Source organism: Argiope bruennichi, chromosome 1, assembly GCF_947563725.1.
Source record: "Argiope bruennichi chromosome 1, qqArgBrue1.1, whole genome shotgun sequence".
In the NCBI taxonomy this organism is placed as follows: Eukaryota; Metazoa; Arthropoda; class Arachnida; order Araneae; family Araneidae; genus Argiope; species Argiope bruennichi.
The window spans coordinates 61,654,608-61,669,887 of record NC_079151.1 but is presented as its reverse complement, the minus strand read 5'-3'; the positions used below and the strand labels follow the sequence as shown (position 1 = coordinate 61,669,887).

General features: G+C 29.8%; 1 protein-coding gene across 1 annotated transcript; it reads right to left on the bottom strand.

The window, feature by feature from the left end:
- Positions 1-4,378: 4,378 nt before the first annotated feature.
- Positions 4,379-14,788, bottom strand: LOC129971489 (astacin-like metalloprotease toxin 5). Its single transcript, XM_056085312.1, has 6 exons — positions 14,707-14,788; positions 12,979-13,052; positions 10,571-10,652; positions 8,054-8,168; positions 7,228-7,406; positions 4,379-4,627 (listed from the first exon to the last, which is right to left on the bottom strand). The coding sequence occupies exons 1-6, from the start codon at positions 14,756-14,758 to the stop codon at positions 4,398-4,400; spliced, it is 732 nt and encodes a 243-aa protein (XP_055941287.1). The 5' UTR covers positions 14,759-14,788; the 3' UTR covers positions 4,379-4,397.
- Positions 14,789-15,280: the final 492 nt, after the last annotated feature.

Below are 15,280 nucleotides of genomic sequence, written 5' to 3'. Positions count from 1 at the left end.
ATTTAAAGAGTCTTAAAATTTTAACTAGTGAAAGTGGTCTCTCTAAACCTTACTCGCACATTCTCTAATAAAACTATTGTTCTCCTATTCCCTTTCGAGAAATACAAAAGCTTAATTCTACCTCTATTAGAAACTGAACTTTAGAGATTTTTTAGGCGAATGTCATGGAATGTAACTCGAAAAGCCCAAATTGTTGAAAGGGGGGTCTTTCTGGAGATGTATTTTCCGAGCTAGTTGGCAAGTTTTGGATCTGATTGGCACTATTGTCTCGTAGGTAATCTAGTGTGGAACTCAATGACACACACAAGAAGTAGAGCTAAACTAATTTATTAACTCAACTCCGAACACAGTGACTGACAGATCTGCTTTTATACAAGCAAAGAAAGTTCCAGAATACTTGTCTGGTAAACTAAAGAAATGTCCAGAATCTTCTGGAACATGAAATAAAGGGAAACATAAAATCAAGGGATTAAATATTTACACATACTATGAATCGCATTGTCTCTAGCGGGATTCGAACTTACGGTCCCTTGTTTATGAGCCCAGTGCCATGACCATTCGGCCATGGAGAGCCGACTGTTTCTTTTTCAATGCGGCACTATTTATACTTAATATATGATGCATTGTCTGCTGTTTTTAGTTTCAACAAGCTTTGTTCTTTGAGCACATCTTGACTATGTTTTTGTTACCTATACTTCGGGCTATGCTTATATGTTGATCATCCTGAAATAATTGACAATAACTTTATTGTGTCTCAATTACTCTAATAGAAAGCAAAAATATTGGATACAGAGGAGCATATAAATGAATAACTGAGACAACTGTGAGGTAATTTATGTAAAGAAAGAAGTAGAGCTAAGAATATTTAGAAATTATACACAAGTAAAAGTAAGAAGATAAGCTCAACTATTATATATTTGACATTTTAAAATTTAATTGTAAATTATGTCAATGAATTCAATAATTTAGAAGGAAGATTTCCTTGTATTTCTTATATAAGTTATCTTATTTTTTTTAATATTCCCCATAATTTTTTATTTCCAATTTTTTTAATATTTAATTTCTGAAGATACAAGTAGAGTGAAATGTAATTTTTAAAATTAATTTAAGAATTAAAATATGCTATTTTATTTTATTTTATTCTTTTTTTGCATTGGTGCAGAATATTCAGTCACTCTATATCACTTTTGGACATGCCAGTTTTATTGCAAGCTTCATTTAAAAATCTTCTATCTTTTTCTGTCATACTTTTCATATTCCCATTCTTGGCGAAAGATCCCTCTCCATACAGCATAATAGAATTGTTGTCGAAAGGTTGATCGGGTAAGAGTTTCCTAAATAAATAAGCCTACTCTGAAAAAAAAAGAATGAAATATATATGTTATGCACTCTATGTCAATATTTATTCTTGCCCAACAATCCATTGTTATTGCATATTCCCCTTGGATTCAACTCCAATTCAAACCAAGTGAGATATCGGGGAAAGAGGGGTGCAGTAGCTTCTGACGGTATTGATCCCTGAGCACCCGAGGACAGAAGTCTGACTTTAGCTCATATGAAGATGACACTTACACACTCGCTTGCACACACCCTTTTTACAGAGGGGGAGATCTTTCACACACCTCACAGATAAAGAACAACTATGCCAGAACCAGGACTCGAACGTTGGACGTCTAGATCACGTGGAAGACGAGCTACCCCTAGGCCAGGACGCCAGCTACCCAATAAACTTCTACCGTCCGCAATGAACTTGTGCCATCATTTCATTTGGAGTAAAACACTGGAAATTAGGACGGCTGAATATTAAATCTTCTGCTGCATTCTACACTAATATCTCCAGTTTACTTATTGATAATCGGTTTTAGTGTGGCTGATGTGCTTAGCGTAAAGTACCCATAAATGTTTCTGAATCGGGAATTAAAAGCTAGAGTTTCTTATTAAAGATGGCTTCTACAATGTATGTAACATGTGCTGGCGTCCTGACCTAGGAGTCAAGCGTCTTCCTCATGATTCCGGCGCCCCGGGTTCGAGTACTGGTTCTGGCATGGCTGTTCTTTATTCTGTGTTCTATCTGTGAGGTGCGTGAAAAAGCTCCTTGTAAACAGGGGTTGTGCAAGTGAGTGTCATTTTCATATGAGATAAATTCAGTCTTCTCCCCTCGGGTGCACAGGGGTCTTTAACCTCGGAAGCTACTGCAATTCTTTCTCCACGATCTCTTGTCTTGGTTTGAATTAGTGTTCGATCCAAGGGGGATAAGCAACGATTATCCCACGTAAGTTTGACTAGTAATACACTTTACCGAAATAGTGAGGTGAAGTCTTAAATACCTGTATATTTATCGATGCACAAGCACAGTATTATATTAGCTTATCTGATATTTAGAATAGTATTTTCCATAAACCAAAAATTTATATCATCAGAAGTTCCTCAAAATTTATTTGTAATGAATAAACATTTGTACCTTTAGCAATAAAATATTTGTTAAAAATTTCTTTCACATCTAAGAACTGCGTTGAACTTATTTTAGAAGTATTGTTCACAAAAATACAGTTTTTTAATGACAATCAAATATATTTTGTTCTTACGTTGGCATTTATTGGAATCAATTTATATATTTTTTTTTCATAAGTTACAAATATCTTCAATTTCCTGATGGTTTATAAAAATTTTTGTAATGTACAGTGACTGTTGGTTATTGTGTGCTTCCTATAATGGAATTTCTCAATGGATGAATGGAATTATAAATCTATTCACTTTTGCAATTTTAAATGTTTTCTGGAATCAGTTTCTAGATCAGGAAGTGAAGAACTTTTGATTAGCTATAGAAATTCTCATGTACACAGGAACATTAAATGATATACTATGTGTAATCTAATATGAAACAATTATAAAAAAAAATTGTGACATAGGATTTTTTAGAACATTCATATCATTTTGACCCCATGTTTATGTTTACTGATACAAGTGGTTCGCATTTTCCAATTTAATAGAGACAGTTGATTATAAATTTTTGTGCGATTTGTGTTTTGGAGTTTTCTATATCGTCTCCTTACTTTTCTGTTAAAAGAGTTTTTGAGAATCCGTTTTTAGAGATCAAGATCTGAATTAATTTTGGAGAAAATTCATAGATTATTTAAGAACTACTACTTTACATGCTTGCAAATAAAAAAAATAATATATTATACACATTGTGAAATTTAATTCCTGAATTTTATTTTAAAAAAACTGAAATTATTTACGCAATCTGAAATGTTTTCCTCACGATGTTATTAAAAAAAAGGTATTTTTTTATTTTATTCATTGATACAGAACAAGAAGTTTTTAAAAAGACATCAAATCCATATAAATTAGTTGCATTCATTGACCTCACCGTTAAAATTAGCAGAATATGAAATGAATTTCCAGGTAATCTATCGAAGGAAAAAAAAAACCCAGATGAAAATAACAAAAATACAATATCTTGATTCTTGGGAAAAAAATATACAAGAAAAAAAGGTTAATAAATTTTTGAAACTATTAAACTTAATTGAGAATAAAAGTCCATTAGATGCTGTATTTAAAAAATACAAAAAAAAACTATCATAAAATTTACATTTTTGGTCATGTGAATTTCATATTTGGCTCAACAACCAAATACGTTCTTTCTGCACCATTCTACTCAGTGGTGCTACGTAGTAAAAAATCAAAACTAAATTCAATTGATCGATTGATTGTTAAGTACATGGAAATATTAAAACTGTGCACTGTTATCAATGCAGTTTTTCTGAATTCTAGCATAGCGAGAAGTAAATGAAGAATTGATCGTAAAATTCCATCTTTGCGAATATGGAATAAGTCCCATTAAGTAAAATTACATATTAAAATGTGAATACCTATTAGTAATCTTTGAAAACAAAACAATCTAGATTAATCTTTTGTCTCAAATCAGGGAAAATAGAGAAAAATCTCTTCAAACTATTCATAAAATAGTGAACGGATCATAATGAAACAATACATAGATCATACTAAAATAATTAACAATGATTTTATAATATCTCAGTTACTTTATGTAATGGAAAAACAAAAAAGAAGGTAGAGAATAACATATCAATTAATAACAGGGACAACTGTGAGGTAATTTATGTAAAGGAAGAAGTAGACCTAAGAAAATTTAGAAATTATACGCAATTAAAAGTCAGAAATAATTAAGCTATTATATATTTTACATTTCGAAATTTAATTGTAACTTGCGATATAAGTTAAATTATTTAGGAAAAAGATTTCCTTCCACTTTTTGAGTTTTTCAATATAAGTGGGCTCTTTCTTTTATAATTTCAAGATTTTCTACAGATTAGAGTGGAGTGAAATACGATTTGATTTATTAATTTAACAATTCAAATATTTTATGTTATTTTATTCTATGCTTTTTTGCATTGGTACAGGATATTCAATCTCTCAATATCACTTTTGGACATGCCAGGTTTATTGTAAGCTTCGTCTAAAAATCTTCCATCTTTTGCTGTCATACTTTTCACATCCCAGTTCTTTGCAAAAGATTTCTCTCCGTACAGCATAACAGAGTCGTAGTCAAAAGGAGTGAATCGCCTGTGTTGATCGGGCAAGAGTTTCCTAAATGCATATGCCCACTCTGGAATAAAATGAAATACATATTTTTAATGATGCCAAATCACAAATTTAATATTATGTTTGGAAATTTTAATTTCACTGTAGATAATATGTTTCAAAATTTTCTCCTTTATGTATGTTATTAGAGTCATTTATAATAGAGGTTTGTGCCATTTGTCAGACGATGATTATTAGGAAATTTCTGTTTTATGAATGGAACTCTAATAAAAATAATGAAAGCTAAGAAGGTCATAAAAATGTGTAGAATTTGTCACAAAAGTGTCTGCTATATTTTAAAATCAGGATTACGAATCGGCGTACGTTTTGAAATCGAATCTGAAACAGCAATCATCTATGATCTGCTATTCTGGCCCATAAGAGATATTAAGCAATTATAATTCTTAGATGGGGTGTTAATGACCACTCAACTCTTCGCAAATGCTGTGAGGGTATTCCAGGCTGTGCCAACTTTCAATCCATCCACATAGATTTATTAGTTTCGGTACTTATAAGGCTATAGGTCTCAAAGACATGAGTGGCTTATGTCATTCACGATTTATTACATTATTTCCGATTGCTATTTCTAGCTTTAATCTTTTCCAATTTAAACTGCGAATGTTTCGCTAACGTACAGTAAAATATTTCCTTCTTTTCGCATTTCGGAAAGAATCATGCACCCCAGGTCAATAAATATTCATCCTCAACGACATCGCAACAGTGGGTTTGTGTGATATTTTCCGACGTGTCCAGGTTTAGCTTGCAGTCTGATTCTCGCCTGAATTTTAAATCGAGAGCGCCAAGTATCCGTTACCACCAAGAGAATTTCAGTGAACGACACCTTTACGGTGGTGCAGGATTACCCATTTGGGGAGGAATTATTCTGGGTTCCAGAACTGACCTGCATGTTCAAATTGGAATCATGACGGGCCAAATCCATCGGGACGTCATTCTGGAACAACATGTACGTTTGTTTCGGGGCGCCATGGGTGCAGAATTCGTGTTTTTGGATGAAAACGCCGTACAAACATCGTAAACGAAAGCCTTAGAACGGAGGATATCACCCGTATGAATTATCCAGCATTCTCACCGAACTTGAATCCAGTAGAGCATGTGTAGGACATGCTTGGTCGACGAGTTGCAGCCCTTCAACTCCCTCCTACATGTCTACCGGAACTTCGGAGAGCATTGCTTGATGAGTGGTGTAATATTCCCCAAGATCAGATCTATAATTTGGTTGCAACGTCTGTATTGCATCGTCTGGGAGACATACTATGTATTAACCATCATACCAACCATGTAATATTGGTTTTTGTAAATATATGTTTTTTTTAGTAATTTTCTCCTGGGAGCAGAAAATCGCAATTTTTATTAATGATATCAAACATATAGCATCTTCTTTGCTCTTTACCTTTTGTTTAATAAATAGGGTTTACAAATAAGTCACATTTGTTTTGCTTCTGGCTCTTTCTTTTCCTGAACTTGCATTATCCTTAATTTATGGACACGAGTGTATTTTCCTCCTACAACCCAATGGCAAACCATTGGAGAGGCATTCCCCTATCTGCCACCTATCTTTTTATTAAAGATTATTTTTTACAATGTGTATCACGCATCAAAAAGTAAAGATATTTTTGTCAAGCACTTGGAATGCCACATTTTATAAAAGTTTTTCCAATTTATATTGCAAAATATGCTTTAGTTTCATTTGCCATTCTGGTACCAGTACCTGCAAAATATAAAAAATCAGGGCTTGGTTAAAAATTCAACTATTCACTATTTAAGCTCCCAATTATCATGAAGATTTATAAAAACTACCAGTTTAACAAGCGCCATCGTTAAATGAACTTAGACGCCTACCGATATATGATTAATGAACATCAAGTAGATTTATATATTATATATATATATATATATATATATATATATATATATATATATATATATATATATATATATATATATATATATATATATATATATATATATATATATATATATATATATATATATTTCTTTGAAAAAAATTGAACTAGATCATACGATATATGAATGCTGTCTCTCGCTATTTTTCAATGTAAGCAAACTAGAAATTTTCTTATAACCTCTCATTATTTATTTGATGACAGAATTATTTCCCTAGAACAAACCTACAAATTTCGATTAATTCCTCGTTTTATTATTAACATATTATATAGTATGAACTTTTTACAGAAATTTTTTGGAGTAAATAAATGGCACTAGCTTAATCGCAAATCGTTTATCATTGCAAACTTGATTACACTCAAACCTTTTCTCATGATCTTTCATTTATGATAGGGTGACAGAATGATTTCATCGAGAACAAACCTATAAATTTCTGTTAATTGGACCTTCTTTTTATTAACCTACTTTTAAGCATATAATTTGGGGAAAAAGTTTTAAGAAGAATCCAAAATTTTAAACAATTAAAAAGGCCAATTATGAGACAAATTTATTCGAAGTTTATTTTTACCTTAGTATTTAATATTTTTTATTGAGAATTCTCATGTTGAAAATCATGAAATAAAATTTAAAATAGTTTAATTTGCGAAAATATACACAATATATACTCTCCTACATCACCAAGCATAGACAGATACATACTCTCATAGATGTTTTCCCAGTGGATGTCGAGATAATCGTCCCTATCTGATCTGTTCTGCTCATGAATGAAGCCTAATGCATGGAGTAATTCGTGGACAACTGTACCAAGATACTCACAACCAGATCCAAGTGATAATTTCTGTTCACCATTGCCCAGGAAGCCCCAGAAGGACCAACATCTGAAAAAACAATCTCAAATTAATTTTTCTTTCAAATAAAGCTCGGTACAATCGGAATGTTTTTACGATCATATTTCATACTTCCAGTCGGATCTTCTTTAATCTTTTTCTTTTCAGTTGTGGGGAGGGGGGGGGAAGAGAATTTTCGTACTTCTTTTTTCTTCAGAAGAAAATAGCAAAGTTACAAAGTAATTACTGAGGACTAAACTAAAGAAAAAGATTATTACCTATCTATTAAAATCTCGCTGTCGAAAGAAATGCATAAAAGTTTGATCAAATTCGCCTCGGCAAGTTGTAATCAATTGCTAAATATCTCTTCTGTGATAATGGTCAATCTATGCATTGCATAAATTAAAAGAAAATCATAATTAATTCATTGAAAAATCATTTGGAGTAGTTAAATAATCCATTCTGCACTACAGTGTTCAACCAGAGGGTTTGTATGTTGATAAGCATATGATAAGTTTGTATAATGACAAGCATATGGAAATTTGGCTGCCTGTATAAGAGATTAAATTGAACGTTTTCAAAATCTAAGGGGAAAAGGTCATAATAAAACCTGGACTAACTGTGCTTTGGTTTTAATTGAAACTCGTGAATTTGTCGATTTTTTTTCTCTTGGGAAGGCTTCTTTGAAGATATCTTACCCAGTTCCTTTGTAAAGACTCAGGTAGTTGTGTTCGTTTGTCCTCTGAACAAAGCGAATGCAAGAATTGTCTTCAATATGGCGCATAGCTTTCATGATCAAAAACCAGATGTCATCTGCAACAAATAAATAAAAATGGTTTATTTTCCAATGCTTTTTCGAAAAATTTGAAAACTCCTAGCATAATTTATATTGATATATGTCAATTAATTGATATTGGTAAAAGTAAACAAATATTTGCACTTAATTTAACTAAGTAAGAAATGAAAGAATTTGCTATTGTAATTTATTATTAATGTTTGATTAGATTAAAAATTTAGAATATTTTTTACTTCTGCTCGCTTAAACATTTGCATCTATTTTAAATAATTATATAACAAAAAAACCCAAGAAATTATAATTTTTTCCTTTTATGGAAACCAAAATAATAAAGCTGTGAATCGGATAGTTACGGAAATATATTCAAGAGTTTAAGACTTTAAGAATCTATTCATTAGATTCTTAAAATCTTCTTTCTTCTTTATTAAAGTCAAAGACAGAGAAAGAATCAAACATGTATCTAATACGATATCAATTAATGGAAAAAAAACTTTTCAACGATAATAAAATTCTTGGATAAAAATATCAAAATTCTGTTTCATGGCCAAATTATTTTTTATTTTAATTTAACAGAAAAAAAAGAGCGAAAGAAAGGTGGGGCAATTTTTACTTGAATTATTGACAAGATTCTTCATACATATTTAATGATTTTTTGCAAATAAAAGCAAAACAACACGCAAAAATACATATAAGGAAACAATTGTAACCAATGAGAATAATTTCTAGGAAACTTTCTTGGTTTTATCCCTTCCCTTTCTCTACATAAAATTTTAGGCATTGAATAAAGCCACGAATGCTTTGCATAGCATTGGCAAACAATAGTTACGAAATATATAGGGTGTTCATTAATTATTGTCGGGGTTTCCGTACCTCATAACTTTCGAATAAAAAATATTACGTAAAAACCGATTACGTATTCGTAAATTACAACTCAAAGAATTTTATTAATGATATTAAAATGTAAAGCTTGCACAATTTGCACTTTGTAGGCATTCATTGAAGGCGGTTATGGAGAACGTTCCATATCGTCGTATGTGCTCGGTCTTCCCGCTCCCTTTCGGTGTAGAACGATACCAGTTTCCTGAAATTGTGTTAACCAGCGTCTGATAGAATTATCCGAAGGAGGATCTTTCTTGTACGTGATCCTGAAGCGACGTTGAGTAGTTATGACTGATTTAGTTTCGAAAAACCACAATACACACATTGCTTTTTCTTGCACGGTCGCCATTTTTATTTATGACGTCATAATTACCCAGACTGCAAATGCTCTAAGATCGCATTGCTGCCACGTAAAATTCTTTGAGTTGTAATTTACGAATACGTAATCGGTTTTTGTGTAATATTTTTTATTTGAAAGTTATGAGGTACGGAAACCCCGACAATAATTAATGAACACCCTATATATCTTTAGCATGGATGTAGCGTTTTTAATGAAACTATCGTGTGAATATGTATTGCGAATGCTTTCTGTCTCGACCTCCTGAAACCGAAAATTGACATGGAGCTACAATTGCAGTCACAAAATCACATAGCGAATTTTATCAAATTTTTCCTTTTATAAGTAATAGCTTTTATATACAAACGAAAATACATTTGACGGACGGTCAACTCTTTGACAGGTTTGTTAAAAATTGAAATGCTAAATCTGTGTACCAAATTTAATCTATCTAGTTTTTTACATTTCATAGTTATAAACAGCCAGATAGATAGACTTTCTATAAATTGATTTTTTCACGATCTTATAACATCTACAAATTTGATGTAAAATCCATATATCTCATTCTTCTAGTCCATGAGTCATTGGATTATTATTGGAGATATATAGACAGACAGATCTACTGCCAAAAATACGTTTCTCGAATTCAGAGAAGTCTGAAACTCCAATAAACAGACTCTCGAGTTTCGAGCTTTTTTTACAGTTACAGTGCTTTCTCTTTGTTTATACTTCTTCATATACAAAGTAAAAAAGCCTTGAGTTTGAGTTTTTATTTATTAACACAATGGATTTTCTTTTTAGTTTCTGCTTTATATTTGAATCAAGTTTATATGCGTAATTCATGCAGAAGAGAAACAATAAAAAAAAAACCTTCAATGTTGTTTTTAATACTATAGAAAAAAATTTCCTAAGAAAATGAAAATAATTTATCTTTTGAGCTCCAGTTTGTTTACAGTTAGAAACTGAGAGTTTCAATTTCATTTCCGAAATGCTACTAATAATAAAAAAGCATCATCTATAAATGTATGCGAAATTATATACTTTGATATAAGTAATTTGTATGTTAAAATTCCGTTCGGAAAAATAAGAAGTACAAAAGAATATATCATTGTACGCTGGCATTAAAATATAAAAATTCGCTTCAATGGTTTTTTTTTTTTTTTTTTTTTTGTAGAAACGAATACAGAGGTCGTGCCTACTTACATAGAGAGGGGTCGACTACGAAAGGAACGACTCCATTTATCCACCGCTGTGAATCTCTGGGCACTGCATTCCTATCCTCCCACTATTTAAAGATGCAACAAAAGATCATATAATGAAATTCAAGTTTTAAAATTTTGTTTATTTTTGTATGCTATTTAACACAATGAGATATTTTTTATTTAGTAAATAAAAAAATAAAATACTTCTGCAAGAGTGTGTTTTAAAATGAAGTAACAGTATACCATCCGGAATTTTAACAAGATACCATCCTTATTTCATTTTATCTATCTAGTTAGTTATTTTGTGTAAAATGATACGTTGAATTGATTCCTTTTGACCTGTATTGCTATCTTTTATTAGAATACTTTTTTTTCTTGAAGAAAGAAAATTTCTGATTTTTAACGAAGGCGATTATTTTTATATAGAATTGTAACTATTTTATGTGATTATTAATAAAATATTTTATTTTTACGGAACATCTTTCTTAGGGCTCATTTCCCCCATTAACAAATTGAAAAATTAAATAGAAGATATTTTAGAAAAACTTCTCACCCTTCAATAACATAAAACGCTAATCAAGACATTCTTTATTTTTATTGTTGTCTGTTTCTAAATAAAATAAAAATTAATAAGACTTTTATATGTTGACAGCGGCATAACTCTTATTTGATTCACACTTACTATCTAATTATTACACACCTACTATCTAATTTGATGACTTCTTGCCTACTGCAATTAAGAAGCAAAGAAGAGATAATCTAATTAGATAGACAATCCAAATAACAGCAATAAATCATGGCAGTGGCTGTGCAAATAGATAATTTTTAATTTTCGTATTATTTTAATGGTCTTCAAATGATCATATCTAGTTCTGTTTAATTGTCTCGAAGATATTAATCGATATCAAGAATGATGTTTAGGATCGAAATTAAGTACACTCACTAATAGTTATTCATTTTAAGATAAAATCTTTAATCTCTTATTTGGAAACGATAGAATTATAAAAGTAAATTGTATTATAATGTCAAATGATTATTTTTTATTTAATGCAATAAAAATCTGCAAAGATTTCTATTATACTTCGTGTTTTTTGATTACTAACATGTATTACCAGTAATGTAATTCTTTTATCAATAGTGTATTCCACTCCGAAATAATATTCTGAATAAGAATTATTTTCGATTTAGAAGATCCCTGTAAATATTGTTGCGAAAATCATAATGGTTAGTTTTCCATGGTTAGGGCGAGGAAAATCCGACAAACTAGATAATGGTAAACGACGATAATGAATAACAGTATAAACAGGTGGCAAGTTGCTGGTAAAACAACACCAATGGAATGCAGCGAACATAACCCCAAGCCAGCTTTGCGAACTCAGCTACAGAGAGAAATCAATTCGTTTCAACACGTTTCTATAGCATGACGCCACGTGCAATTTTCCAGAAGAATCTCCAGATCTCAGTAGCTAGTGAAGATAGATTCTTAATTTTTGTATTTTCGGGAACCTTAATTGCTGCCATCAAAATCTCCAAATTCGGGAGCTAAATTCTTCCACAATAATAATTAAATCTTTCATTAAGGACCTGCAAACATTTCTTTCGGTAAAGCCAATATAGCGAGGAACTTCCATTACAAATTAATAAAAATGTACAATATATGTTTGAAAAAGGTATTTTTGTTCATTAAATCGGATTAGATTGGCAAACTGATATTCTTTTAGCATTTTATGTTAAAAACTATGAATTTGCTAATACTTATGATAATATTACTACAGGTATTGTAGAATTTTGCACAAAAATTATTAAACTCATACCTTGAAAATACAAGATTCAACTGAATCTTGTATTTTCTTGTATATGTATACTTGTATACATATACAAGTATACAGTAGCTAGTGAAGATAGATTCTTAATTTTTGTATTTTCGGGAACCTTAATTGCTGCCATCAAAATCTCCAAATTCGGGAGCTAAATTCTTCCACAATAATAATTAAATCTTTCATTAAGGACCTGCAAACATTTCTTTCGGTAAAGCCAATATAGCGAGGAACTTCCATTACAAATTAATAAAAATGTACAATATATGTTTGAAAAAGGTATTTTTGTTCATTAAATCGGATTAGATTGGCAAACTGATATTCTTTTAGCATTTTATGTTAAAAACTATGAATTTGCTAATACTTATGATAATATTACTACAGGTATTGTAGAATTTTGCACAAAAATTATTAAACTCATACCTTGAAAATACAAGATTCAACTGAATCTTGTATTTTCTTGTATATGTATACTTGTATACATATTTTATTTGTCGAAAAAGATATGTTATGATTCGCAAGAAGAGGAGTTTCGGAGAATATAAACGTATTCATTAAACATGAAATGTAAATGAAAAAAAAAGCATTTTACCTGTTCAAGATCTATGCCTGCCATGTCCCCCTCAAAGAGTCCATCGTTTATCATTGGATCCTTCGGGACCTCAGCTGATAATTTTAAAACAATATGTTAGTAGTGAGTAAAATTCAGCAATGCATGAAAAATCTATCTGCAATTTGCTTACACAAAACACTTTAATAATATTTTTCTTTTTGTATGCAAAGATGGTAGCAAAAGCAAGTGACTGTTTAAAATTAGAAAGGATAACGTCATGAATTATGATTATTATTATTTAACAGTATTAATTTTTTAAAAAATAATAAATTATTACACTTTTTTTGTACAAAAAAAAGTACAGAAAGAAAATAGATTGCAATAACGAAAATGTTTGATCTGTAAACTTCGAATAGTCTTTACCATAGCCATAATAATTCTCTTGTCTTATGTGTACAAAATTCTACTGAATTCGACATCAGAGTTTTAAATGATAATATAATGTAATGGGATTCGATTCCATTACAAATTTATGTACACAATAAAAAGTACAAATATAAGACTTTGAAAATGACACAGCCCTAATACTCCTCATAATTTGATGGTTAAAATTATTTTTTAAGAAATTATGAACATCAAAACTATGTATAAGAGATGTAATTTATATTAAACTCTATCAACATTCCCAGAAAACCAACGGATCGTGGCTATACTACAATGAAATAAAGACCCAAAAAATATTTATAGTAACAATGAAAAAAGTTTTAATATCTTTATAACAATGAAAAATGCTGCTGTAAAATACATCTAAAATGTTAAAAAAAAATTGTTAAAATTTAATAATATCTGAGGCAACTAAATTCATATCATATTATAATTTTTTGAATTTCAAGTGATGTAACATTCATTATTATACTGCAATATTTATGAATATAATTAAGAGAAATACTGAAATTTCACTTGATTTTTAATGAATTAAAATTCCAATTAAAAATTTAAAAACATCATTTCGAGGTATATATGCTTTTCTAAATATATTTGCACTTAATTTCTTAACTTTAGCACCAGCCGTCTGCTTTGCATCTTTTAACAATTTCTGTTTTTCACCCTTTAATTAGCAAGAGGACATGATTCTCTGAACTTTAGCATTAAAAACGCTTAATTAATAGTCAAAGAGTTAAAGGTATCAGGGACCGCGATAGCTATTAAAAATAAATTTATTATGACTTATTTGATTCAATATGAACAAATATGATCAACAAGGAATTTAATTATAATTTATTTTTATTAATATTCAGAAAAAAGCAGATTTTTTAAAATTTAATTATTTTCTATTTTTTAATCTTGAAGTTGAATATTTCACAAAATTATATTATTAGATAGTTAATTTATTGCTAGATAGTATCGCTCGTAACCTAACCTAACATCCTTATATTTAACACCTAACAAACATGTAGCGAATCAAGTTGAAGAAAAGAGTTTTAAAAGATTGAATATAAAATGTTTCAGATTTAAAGAATTAAATTAGGAAAATATTTGATTTTAATTTATTTAAACAAATGCGAATTAAAATTTCAAAAAATTAATAAAAGTTACAGATTCACAGACTTTATGTATTATTAATAGTTATTTCTTTGTGTGCTGATAAATTTCTTGTTTATGATTATTATGAAAGTTTTTTAAGATATACTATTTCTTTTTGCTTGATGCTAGAATAATTTATATTTCCAAAATAATTTTATGATTAATTTTATGGAAGTTTTATACCTGGCTTGCTGCTTACTACAGCCACAAGCAGAAGAATGACAATAACTTTCATGTTGCTGACTTCTAAATGAATCAGTGCGCAGTGCAGGGAAAAAAATCTTTATATTTATAAATAATTTTATCAGTATTGTGGAAAATAACAACTGGTTAACAGCTGCTACTGTTATTTGTATAATAGTAGCAACCGAAAAGATAAGACTAGAAGACATTTAGCATTTTCAAATTCACATTTTCATAGATTCTAGTTTATCAGCGTAAAATGTAATAAATAAAGATGCGATGTCTTTGTCAAAATGGCTGCATTGACATTTTTATTGCTGTTACATAAGTAATGCTCCTTTTTTTAATTATATAAATTCTTTTTTATTGAAAGTTTCCACCGCTTGCTTATATATAATTTTTCACCTTATAATTTGTTTCCCAAATTGTCTATTCTTATTTTTTTTCAATTATTGTCTATTCTAATTTTTTTTCAATTACGTATATTCTAATTTTTTTTTCAATTATTGTCTATTCTAATTTTTTTTCAATTATTGTCTATTCTAATTTTTTTTCAATTATTGTCTATTCTAAT